Source organism: Podarcis vaucheri, assembly GCF_965113315.1.
Source record: "Podarcis vaucheri genome assembly, chromosome: 2".
NCBI lineage: Eukaryota > Metazoa > Chordata > Lepidosauria > Squamata > Lacertidae > Podarcis > Podarcis vaucheri.
In genome coordinates, this window is record NC_138760.1 from 37345608 (window position 1) to 37357951 (window position 12344).

Sequence of the window (12344 nt, forward strand, 5' to 3'; positions counted from 1 at the left end):
TTTTGCTCCTATCAGCAACCGTCCCTCCAGCATCAGGGCATATCTGCTCAGCAGCTTGCATCATGGAAGAACTTATTTCAGCTAATATACTGCCTGTGTGTTCCCACCCATTCACTCAACCTCTGTGCAGCCGATTGCATGTGAATGCATGGCAGTGAGCTCAGCGCAAGAGCAACCTCACCGTTCCAGGACGCCAGCATCTTGGTGTCCAGGTGGGGTCGTGGTCGCAGGCCACGAGCCTTGGAGAGCTTCTCCTTGCCTGTAGCAAGCAGCGTCTTCAGCTGCTCCAGCTGCAGTCCAAAGCGGGCCGCTGTGAGCTCCAGGGAATACTGCACAATCAGGACGTTTTTCCCTTTTAGCTCGTTATGAGGGTCCTGAAAGGAAAACCCAACAATGGAGAACAGGAAGGGATGGCATACTCTCCAAGTGAGACTTGGGTTAGCATCCCTAGCAGGCCCTGCCATTGGGATTACTCTAACTCACTGGTGAGTTGAGGCCAGTAACTGGGGCAACGTAGAATGAGTTGCGCCTCTCATGCCCATCCCATTGAATTGTTCCTTTTTCCTCCCTTGGTAACTTTGGTTTGGCAAGAGGAGCCAGAGGCAGGTAGGGGGGGAAAGGAGGAAACTAGACACAAAAGAAAGCCAAAAAGGAAGGGCATATACAGGGGAAATTAAAAGAAGATCCCATGTTGAAAGTTGGGGTTAAAAAGATGGATAAATTTAACGATATTTGGAATTCGTTTTTACAAATACCGTAACAGATTAAGGTCTGGTTAACTACAATAACAATTTCCCCATTATTATTATTTTGTAATGTACACAGTATCTTTTTTGTCATTCTACATGGGTACTATTTCTTGTTTCTTCTTTTTTGTGTCTTATCTTTCTCGTTATAAATTAAAATAAAATAGTTGAAGAATATTGATCTAACTCAGTGACAAGGAGGCAAGATGTGTCCCACAGTGCCTTTGAATCAAGACCACCATGTCCCCTCCTCTTATGGCTTAGCAGGGAATGGGGAGCTTCCAATGGGGCCACTGGGACTTTTCCCCCTCTTCTAAGAATAATTGGGGTCTGGGGGGGGGGGTGAGGATCAGGCAGAATTGCAAGGCAAAGAAGTCAAGCAAGCAAAAGACTGAAAACGCAGGTTGTAGACCTAGCCAAAGTGCCCCAACCAGGCCCTGTTGGCCAGGCTGCCAGCAGCCTCTTCCTACTTCCTTTTCTAAGGGGCAGCTGGGAGGCTGGAGCCAAAGGGAGCAGAGCAGTCCAAGTGACCTGGAGTGAGCTTGTGTTCCAGGGGGAGGAAAGCCAGGGGAGGATCGATTCCTGGCAGTCGTGAGTAGTTATTGATAACTGTAACTCACTTATCTGAAATGTAAGTAGTGTTTCGTATGCAATGCCAAGATGCATAATCAAATGTTACTAGACAGATTACCATCTTTAGGGGTTAGCATGCTAAGGGGAAGAAGGATGTGAACAGGGCATGCAATATCAGATCTTCCAGGGAGTGAAATCCTCTGCCGTCCCATATCATTAATGAAGCCCCTGCTTCACACCAGCCCTTCAGGTTGGTGCCTGATGTAAGAAGAATTCGGGTCTAGAGACTGCTGGTAAGCATTTGTGAATTCCAAGATCTATAGGCTGCCTGAAGTTGGAAAGCCTCAATAGCTCCTCATCTATGAGTCAGGCAGAGTGCTCATCCTACCACCAGCAGAGGAAAAATTGGAGTTTCCCAAGCATCACAGGCACGTATTGGGCAGTGCCTGTGACATCGGGACTGATGGGAAGCACAACAATTCCCACCCAGGTTGTGCCTTCTCTCCCACTGCACCTTCATTGGATTCACATTGCCGTCCTCTTTAACTCCATAGTGATGCATGAAGACATCTGCCATGGTCTTTTCCTCTGGGATCCCTTCAATGGGGTCTGGCAGGTTCCACCGGATCTCCTCAGCTGTCCATACACAGAATGCACCCTCTTGCTTCTCTGTTGACTGGACTGTGGGGTAGGAATCTGCATCCTCTGCACTGTAGAACCCCCCAGACTGAAAAACAAAGCACCACTATTAGCAGACACACATGTGGAATACACCAGTGACGGCATCATCAACCTAGTGAAAGCCTATCTGGGAATGGTCCAATTAAGAAAGTCTAGTTACTTTCACTGTCATGATCCTGTCCCACAGCATGGAATTAAGGTGCTAGGGGACTCTGTGCTGCCTTTGCTACAGCAGATTAAAACAGCTGCTCTCCTGGAAATCCCCTTTGAGAATACTTTTTTAGCAACGAACTACACCTTATACACATGCCTGTATAGTAAAATTCCAGCAGCTGCTTTTTCTAGGCAAAGCAGCTTGGGGGAGGAGTAATTTGAACCAGAGAAGCAACAGAGGTGAGGAAGCTTAACCCTTCCCCTGTCCATCACACCCTCACCCAAAGCAGCTGTCAGAATTTGCACGTAACATGTGGTTTGGCCCTTGCAACAATTATTGTTTTAAGAGTATTTGAAGTCTTTTTGTTTGAAGTACTTTTATAACCCATCATGGACATTTTCAACATTGAAAGAAATTACCCTCTGTTTAAGCCTATCAGAGGGTACATCATTAAGCGTAGATCCCAAACAAGCCCAGCTTTGCCTCAGGAAAAATGAATGGGAACAATGAGGAAAGGCTCTGGGTTGGCTTGGTGGGAGAATGTGCTAAAGCTACAATATCTACACTCAAGGACTGAACCTGCTGCTGTTGCAACAGTTCCACATGGATGTCGGTGACTCAAAGTCCAACCCACATTTAACAGCAGCAAGACAAGACCCTGGAGATGATAGCTTACCCCATCACTCAGATCCCGGGAAACGTAGAGCAAAATGTCTGCAACTATGTCTGCAAAGAATTCATCCCCAGAGATCTGTTTTAAGACACAAGGAAGATTGCATTCCAAAGATGATGTAATTGGGGGGTGGGGAAAAGGGAAAGGGAGCTTATGATTTAAAGATCAAATGGGAGAGCAGGATGGCACAAGATGTTAACCCACAATGGGATTAGCTTGGGCCCCATCTCTGGACCACAATACACATACACACGCCACTGCTAAAATCAATAGGTACAGTTTAGGTTGGGATCTCAACGCTACTCAATGCAGTCTCAACAATCTTTGTGCAGCAGAAATGTTGAATACTGAGGAGGAATCACGCCCAGGTCATTCAGCCCCCAGTGCATTGGGGCAGCTGTTGCCTAGTAAATAAATGAAAGACACTGGTTGTGAGGGACACATGCCCTCTTCTTGGCTCTGCTAAGATGTACGTTGCATGCAAACACATCCCTGCTATAAGCTCAGAAACAAACAACATCAAAATAGGTGCAGCTGATGGACCTGCAACTGATACCTGTCCGTATGGATTTCCAGTCCAATTTGTACACATCCTGGCCCCAAATGCCACACCGATCCCTTGCCAAAAAACCCCAGCAACAACCCAATAATGATATGCAAGAACTTGAATTTCACAGCAGGACTAACCTGGGAACTTTACACCTGCCTGTTCCTATTTGTCTGATCTGTACGATTTATTCTTATGGGATTTCGGCTTTCCGGTTGCAGAATTTGGACAGATGGACACAACTCCCACCTTTATGTAAATTTCTCTCAAAGCTGCTTTCTTTAAAAGGTGAATAAGTTGAAGGTTGCTATCCTGGTGCCAGAAGCGGATGATCGGATGTGAAATGGGGCTACCCAAGATTATTTCAGGATACAGGGAAGCCAATCATCAGAAAAGAGAGGCAGCAGATGGGTAGTTTTCTGGCTTCAAAGCCCTTGTGGATTCCACAGCTGCAAATCCTGTTCAAACTGTTCAAATCTGGGGAGCCCGGTAATGAGCAATTTAAATTAGTGTGGAGGGGGAGACTGGCTCAGCATGAAAGCTCTCACCTCCAGCCATGACCACATCAGTAGCAACTCTTACAGAGTGCCCAGCGTGCTCTCAGAGGTGTCTACATAGGAATTTACCCCCTGGAGGTGGCTCTGGCCAGTGTGCCTCAAGAGCCCTCCAAGTCTCTTGCAATTAAAATCAACAGTACACAGCACTGCATCTGTAGACTATAAATAGATTTAAATGACTTAGGAACTCACAAAACATGTTACGACACAGCTAAAATATATGCGCCAGAATCAATGAGGCATTCCTCCTCCCTACAAAAGCCTGGAAGAATGAACAATATTGTTATAAGATGGGGGGCTGGTTTTGACTATGCCTTTGTGCCCAACCAAGCCTGTGGGAATTTGTAGCAGAAGGGACTGGCCAAACCAGTCTCTCCGTTAAGGTAATGGGCCTGGGCAAGTCTGTTAGGCATCTATTTACATGTCTAAAAAGTTGGTGAAGTACGGATATGTTGCCATAGAGACAACTATGCTCTTTCGGGAGAGGTTAATCTCTCCCACCAAAACCTGTCTGGGAGCCACAGCCTTTAGCAGGTAGGAAAACAATAGTCCAATAGTTTTTGTCTAGTCTGCTCTGGAACTGGGAGCTGAAAAGACACACAGGCTATCTGTGCTTAAAGCTAAGCTATGGCTTTAGAGTGGAGGGCAGAAATCTATTGAGGAAGCAATATCTGTTTGAAGAGTTAGTGCTGTGAGCCCTACCATCTTATGATCAGGTTGTATATGTGCATATAAAGCCATACATCCTAAAGGCACCAGTGTCTCTAGAGACCTTCATTCCAAGGCAAGCAAACTCCCTGGAGTCTCTCATTGCTCAGAGATTAAGGAGCACACAACAATATTTTTACAACTCTCTGTCGAGCTCCGACAGAACAAACCTGGCAAAACTCTCCCAGGAGGCTATTCTGCAGGGAAGGTGCCACCAGAGAGAAGACCCTGCCTTCAACATAAACAGAGAGGAATTAGCTGTAGGCACGATGCAGGAGGGAAAACAGGGGTGGGGAGTATCATATACACCACAGGAGACAATGCAGGAATGAAATGGCATCGCTACTTCCACTTAAAGGAGGGGTTGCCAGCCTTCAATACTGGAGTACTGTATCTTTAACAGGTATGCAGAAGAGAACATTTCATTTGGCCCAGCTTGTAACATCACAGTCCCACAGGAGCCCAAAACACTGCGCCTGCCAAAATTCAGCTTGGCTATTAAATGTCCAGAAACTCTAATGATGCAAGACTAGACCTCCCCTAGAAATTGCTCCTTAAAATTTATTCACTACTATAAATCCAAAAAATGTTATAATGGATTTTTAAACCCCAAAACAGGCATAGTTGTTTATGCTTCTGCTTAAATTATGAACACAAAGAGACCGGGAGTATATAAAATGTGCCAAGTCAGACACAGTAAAACCAGATGGCACATCATTAGTCTTATATGGTGAGACCCTTAACTTGTAATCCTCAGAAACCATACCAAGATTATTATTTTTTAAGGATCCAAGTAGTTCATTTCCTTACACACTCAGCATTCCCAAAACTAGTGGGGGGAATCCTCTGCCTCAACTAAGCCACATATTCACTGAGAGATATAAGTTTTTGTCTGGGCACAGTTTGAAACCTTAGTGACTCCCAACGGCTGACTCCCTCAGGACCATCCTAGGCAACGTATTACACATATGGTCGTATTGTATTGATTCATTTCTCCAGAGAAAGAAAGAAAGAAAGAAAGAAAGAAAGAAAGAAAGAAAGAAAGAAAGAATTAGGCCCAGAGAGCAAGTTGATTTAATGCACCCGACTCCGGCAAACACATAATCACTCTGCTTTCCCGACAAATATCCTCCCTGCCCCCTTGCAAGGTGCTACTTGCTCCAGAAGAGAAACTGCTATTTGGGCCCACAGGCATTCTGCAGCCTGAGGAGGAAGATGGCATCTCCCCACAATTTCAAGTACAGAAGCCGGCTGGACTGGCAGCTGAACCTTCTACACTGGCAACACGGCAAGGTGTTGCACCCGAGGGCAGTAGGCTAGCTTAGGGTGCGCATGGCAAGTTGTGTGTGGCTTGCCCAGCTCCGTCCTCCTCCAGCACCAAGGCTCCCCTTGGATAAAACAAAATGAAGCCTTCTCTCCATTGTTAAGTGCTCTCCGTCCCAATTTCTAAGGAAGAGGAGCACAGCGGTGGCTGGACTTGCTTGTGGAACTGTTGTGTGGAAAGCAGCACTGAGAGAGGCAGGCACCCGAGATTCCCTGGGAGTGGCAGCAATTTATTTCCATCTCAGAGCACCCTTGCCACAGCGCGGACATTAGCAGCCTTTGCCCATGTGAACCATTTCTCGCTTCTCTCTTCCCCGCTCCCCCCCCCCAACAACCCTCTGTAAAGCTCCGCCTGTTCCATAAAGCCCAAGTGCCGCTCTCAGTTTTCGTTAACACTCCTGAGGTGCCATGTAACTGCCAAGAACAGCTGCAGGAAGAAAGGAAGCGGTGAACCCTCACACACACACACACCCGCCTGCCCGCCACCCAAGTGTCATCCTCTCCCTCTGTTGCCATAGATGGCCTACAAAGAAAAACAACAAACGTCTCCTTTTCCTCTCCTCTGCATGAAGGCACGAGTCCCTGGATGCGGGAATCAGGCTCAAGAAGCCCAGTGTTTGTCTTCTTCCCACCTAACCTCCTGCTTTCCGGCGGCGAATCACATTTACCTCCATGTCATCTCAGCGACAGGCCGAAAATGTGAGGAGGTTAAGAAGCGAGGGCCGTATTCAACTACATCGCTGCGCTGGCAGAAGCGGCTTCTCCTCTGCCTTCTTGCTTTGGCCACTGCCTTCCACGCTCAGAGAGGGCAAGTGCAGAGGGCCAGCAGAGCCAGGAAACACTGGTGGTTGACTGTAAACCTCAGCAGATGCCCAACAATGCTGCCCCCGGGTGCTGGCACAGAAGTATCACGATCCCAGCATCATCATGCTCTGCTTCCTGCCTGCCTCTTTTGCCAAGATGAGAACTATGTCCTCTGGCCTTAACTAATAAGGAGGGGACTGCAGGGTATCGTTGAGGCAAGAATCTGAGCTGGGGAAGTACCTGAAATGCCTTGGCGTAGGCTGCTGCCAGCTGCCCCTGATCGTACAGCATCTTTTCAAAGTGAGGCACGTGCCAGCGCTGGTCAGTGGAGTAGCGATGGAACCCCTGCGGCAGAGAGAGGGGAAGAAACGTCTCGTCACTTCTGCCCAGTTGTGACTGTGGTCAGGTATCCCATGCCTGGGAGAGGGGCAGACAACTCTCAGTTCAACAGACTAGGGCAGCCTTTCTCAACCTGTGGGTCCCCAGATGTTGTTGAACTACAACTCCCATCACCCCTAGCTAGCAAGGCCAGAGCTCAGGGATGATGGGAGTTGTAGTCCAACAACATCTGGGGACCCACAGGTTGAGAACCGCTGGACTAGGGCATCCAGCAAAGGGGTCAATGGACCTGGTGGTGATTTGAAACCGCTCAGACCAACCAAGCCTGCAGTGGTGTGATGCTCATCCACGGGAGAACTGCCACAATGTCCATAATCCACAAAGGAGGAGGGTATCATGTGGAACCTTATGCACCACTAACTGCTAGATACAGGTGAAAGCTGCAGCAAGGCCATGCACAACAGCCCCTGCTGCAGATACACCTCTTTCCCTTGGAAAGATTTCCAGAAGATTATCCTTTCTATATCTTCCTAGAATCTGACCCTACACATTTAGTTTGGGTGTGTCTGTGGAATTCAGCTTTAAAATAAACTACACACACACACTGGGATCTAAAAATTGTTAGATAATGGTGTTTATAACCAAGTTGACCCTACACACATGAATGGGGTGGAATAGATAAAATGACTTTGAATTGGACCAGTTTCTTCAGTAAAATACTGCCTGCTGTTAAACCCAAGAATCTCTTGGGTACACCTCTGTAACTCAGAAAGATGCAACACTTTATATCTACAGTGGTACCCCGCAAGACGAACGCCTCGCGAGACGGAAAACTCGCAAAACGAAAGGTTTTTTCGTTTTCGAGTTGCCTCGCAAGACGAATTTCCCTATGGGCTTGCTTCGCAAAACGAAGCTTGCCCCGGGGACAGCGGGTCTTCTCTTTTGAAGCAAGGGGCGGCGGGGAGAAGCGATCTTCTCCCCGCAGCCCCAGGTCCAGGGACAGCGGGAAGCGCTTCCCGCTGCCCCCGGACCTCTTTTGAAGCAAGGGGCTGCGGGGAGATCGCTTCTCCCCACCGCCCCTTGCTTCAAAAGAGGTCCGGGGACAGCGGGAAGCGCTTCCCGCTGCCCCCGGACCTCTTTTGAAGCAAGGGGCTGCGGGGAGATTGCTTCTCCCGGTGCTCCGAAGCGGGGCGGGGGGGCGGGAACACCTGCCCCAGCCGCCCCGCTTCGGAACGCTGCTCCGGAGCGGGGCGGGGGGGCGGGAACACCTGCCCCAGCCGCCCCGCTTCGGAACGCTGCTCCGAAGCGGGGCGGGGGGCGGGAACACCTGCCCCAGCCGCCCCGCTTCGGAACGCTGCTCCGAAGCGGGGCGGGGGGGCGGGAACACCTTCTGAAGGCGGGCGGGGGGCGAAAGTCTTTGTTCCCCCTGCCTGCCTTCCCAGGGGCTTTTAAATCGCCCCGGACAGCGGAGAAGTCCTCCGCTGTCCCGGGGCGATTTTAAAATGCCGCCCGCTAGCATTTTAAGATCGCCCGGACAGCGGAGAAGTCCTCCGCTGTCCCGGGGTTTTTTAAAATGCTGGGGGTGGGAAGAAAAGCCCTTGCCCCCCCCCAGCCTTCAGAAGAGGTCCGGGGACAGACTGTCCCCGGACCTGGTCTGAAGGCGGTTTCCCTAGGAACGCATTAATTGATTTTCAATGCATTCCTATGGGAAACCGTGCATCGCAAGACGAAGAGACTTGCGGAACGAATTAATTTCGTCTTGCGAGGCACCACTCTATTTCCAGCAGCACTTTACAGCCATTTCTGGGCATTTTTTAGTTTTACACGGCAACACTGCATCTATTATTACCTTTTCTCAGATCTTCCTTCCTCTGAAAGTGGATAGTTGAAAAAGAATATGGTGTGATGAGCAAAATCAGGCAGGTGGATGGACACAGAACTTCTATGTCAAGGAATGGAGAATGTCACACGGATGAAAGTTCCCTTGTGAAAATCATGAAACCACTCAACTCACACTGCCCCCACCCCTTCATACCTGGGCAATGTGATCATGAACCCCGCCATAGGCCATCATCTTGAGGGTGTGCAGGGCCATCTGCAGTGCCCGAGCCCCTTCAGTAGTTGACCGATGAAGAGCCCAGTAAGAGAAGAGGAAATTCAAGTTGACTAGAATACAAATAAGCAGGAAAGTAATGAGCCTTGGTTGGTTGTTTATGCAGCGCTGCCTCCTCTTATGGCTACGATGGGGAATCGCTTTGCAGGTGTTCCTGGGCTCCCATCATCCCTGTGACCACAGGCAATTGCTGGCTTGGGACTGATGGGAGTTGGAGTCCAACAACATCCGGAGAGCCACACATCCCTGAGCTCCTCAGATACTTGACAGGAAGATCTCAGACTAACCTGGAGTAGGGAATTTGGGAGACTCCGAGAATCCACCATATTCTTCATCATAGGACTCTGACAGCTGCTGGAAGCACCTGCTCATCACCTCCTTTGAAGACGGGGGCGCTTCCTCCCCACGAGCACCGACATCAGTCCTGGCTAACAGCGCAGACAGGATTTTCTGGCTGTTTTCCATAAGGCTAGTTTTGTTCCGCTTCCACTGGCAAGGAGACCGGGGGGGGGGGGGCATAAGGAAGAAGTCAAGTCATCATTTTGCTAGTATTCACTCACACCTTTTGCCTCGCACAACCACCTATCTCCTCCAAAAAAAGGGGGGGCAATCATTTCCCACCCACCATTTTAAAGGAGCTTTCAAATATCAAAAGCACTGTGGCTTGGCACAGCAGTGGAAGGGCCATTCCTCTTCTCTAGGAGTCCACATTTTCCCACTCGCGTGAACAGAACAAGGCCCCTGAACGGTTCTCAGGTATTACAGTTGCCACTGCCACACGACAGAAGCATCACAGAACAGGCCCCAAAATGTCTGCTTATACATTTTTAGCCGCAAAAATGTTTGCCAACGTATTGTTCATTAAAACTAGGTTCCCAGATGCTTCCATCGGGCACACACTAAACTGTAAAGGAGAAAAACATTGTTAATGCCCAGTTGTTCTTACCCCATAGCAAATTCTATCCACGTTGGACAAATGTGACGTTAACCAATTCCTATTAACCAACTTCTCTCTCCCTAATTCATCTTGCCCTGAACACTCGCCCCCAAGTGACAAAATCAGTTCACATCCCCTGCTCTAAAAAGCCTTTAGACGAAAAGTTCAGTCCCAGCCAGAAGTGGATGGTATGAAGAGAAGAAGAAGAGGAGTTTGGTTTTGATATCCCGCTTTATCACTACCCGAAGGAGTCTCAAAGTGGCTAACATTCTCCTTTCCCTTCCTCCCCCACAACAAACACTCTGTGAGGTGAGTGAGGATGAGAAACTTCAGAGAAGTGTGACTGGCCCAAGGTCATCCAGCAGCTGCATGTGGAGGAGCGGAGACGTGAACCCAGTTCACCAGATTACGAATCTACTGCTCTTACCCACTACACCACACTGGCTCTCATGTTTGGGGCACTGCCACTCTCCTGACACCACTGCAGCTTACCTGAGTGGGACTGGGGCAAGGCAGGGGCAAGGACGGGGTTGCGTAGATGCACAGGGGGAGGGGTGTCTGATTGGGCTCTGCTGGTGTCACCCTTCACAGATGAAGCACAGTGGTGCGAACATCAGGAGGACAGCTCTGGGGCTTTGCCCCAGCACAAAAGCCACTATGTGTTAGGGACTGGATAGAGGAGGAGTGGCGGAGACCGCCTCCCCAGCCTGAACCTTCCAGAGAAGTGGAAGACAGTATACATTTACAACAGTGGTTTTCCGGAGGTCATAGCTCAGAGGCAGATGAAGAGCAAAGTTGGGAAATAATGGGAGAGGAGGAGGCAGAGCCGGAGCAGCTGGCCGACATGTTATCACTAGAAAGCATTCCAGACCCCCCCCCCCTCTCCCAGGACCTGGCAAGCATTGAAAGTAGGAGAGCAAATTAGCCCAGAAATGGAAACAAGTAGAAATTCTGACGAAAGAAGGATGGCAGACAAAATTAATGGACTATGCAGAATTAGACAAAATGACAGGAAGGATTCAAAACCAGAGATTTACAGAAGATTGGAAGAAATATACAGGCTATTTGAAAAGCAACTGTAATCAATAAATTACGCTAGTAGGACTACAAGAAGTTTTGTAAGGAGAAATATATGAAATATTGCAAAGTAGAGAAAGAAGTAGAGATATTAGTTACGAGATTTAAAGGTAATAGTGAATGTGAGAAATGCATATTAAGAGAATAGAATGGAAAATTTTCAGACATGATTGATGGCCGTCAAAAAAAATTGTATAAGATGTAAAAGTATGTTTAATTACTGTTAAAAATGATATGTTAAAAAAGTAATAGATAGATATATAGATATATAGATATATGAAAGAAAGTAGGAGAGCGAAGAGCTTGGAGACCACCATAAGGTGGGTTGTGCTGTTGACGATTGAGGAAGTGGAGAGAAGGGGGAGGTGGAGATTTACTCGGCGCAACACCCATTACTCCAAAAGGCTGCATTTCTAAGCCCCTCTCTGTGAATACTGAATAAAAAACATTAGTAAGAACTTTCCCTGTCTTATCTATTCCCAGCAGCCTACTGTGGGGGGAATGGATTCCCTGACGCCTGACACTATGGGAACGAGTACATTGTGGTCCCCGGTGTACTGCTCCAGTGAGGACCTCAACCTATCCCATGACCCTGGATGCCAGACTCCATACCTGCTCTAGGATGCGAAGCAGAACGGTCCGAAAGCCAACCTGGTAAATTCCATCCTCGGGAGGGAAATAGGTCCCACCTACAAATGGTTTGAGATCAGGCGTTAGCCACACACTCATGGGCCAACCTCCACCGCTGCTGGTTGCCTGCAGGAGGAAAACAAAAGATATGTCTCCCTTCAACAGTCAGTCTAGGAGCAACAGTCGTCTTCCGTTTGCTATGCTCATTCCTGCTCCCCACCTGCACAAAGGCCATGTAGACTTTATCGACATCCGGCCGCTCCTCCCGGTCCACCTTGATGCACACAAAGTTGTCGTTCAGGATCTGGCCAATTTCTTCATTCTGGAAGGATTCCTGCTCCATCACGTGGCACCAATGGCAGGTCGAGTAGCCAACTGAAAACAAACGCCTGCGGTTAAAGAAAGGCTCGCCGAAGGAGAAGGCCCTGCTGTACCCAGGGAGGAGTGGGGGGCAAGAAAAGTCAAAACAGAAAAGTATATAA

General features: G+C 48.6%; 1 protein-coding gene across 4 annotated transcripts in view; it reads right to left on the reverse strand.

Moving 5' to 3' along the window:
• The window catches only part of SPATA20 (spermatogenesis associated 20), a 49734-nt gene that overhangs the window by 29770 nt on the left and 7620 nt on the right, over positions 1-12344 (reverse strand). For all 4 annotated transcript variants that reach the window (XM_082211041.1, XM_082211042.1, XM_082211044.1 and 1 more), the window contains exons 4-11: positions 12083-12237; positions 11845-11988; positions 9506-9707; positions 9141-9271; positions 7007-7111; positions 2831-2905; positions 1834-2046; positions 182-374 (exon numbers count right to left, since the gene is read on the reverse strand). In XM_082211041.1, coding sequence (XP_082067167.1) covers positions 182-374; positions 1834-2046; positions 2831-2905; positions 7007-7111; positions 9141-9271; positions 9506-9707; positions 11845-11988; positions 12083-12237 — 1218 coding nt within the window. The remainder of the gene's footprint in view (positions 1-181; positions 375-1833; positions 2047-2830; positions 2906-7006; positions 7112-9140; positions 9272-9505; positions 9708-11844; positions 11989-12082; positions 12238-12344) is intronic.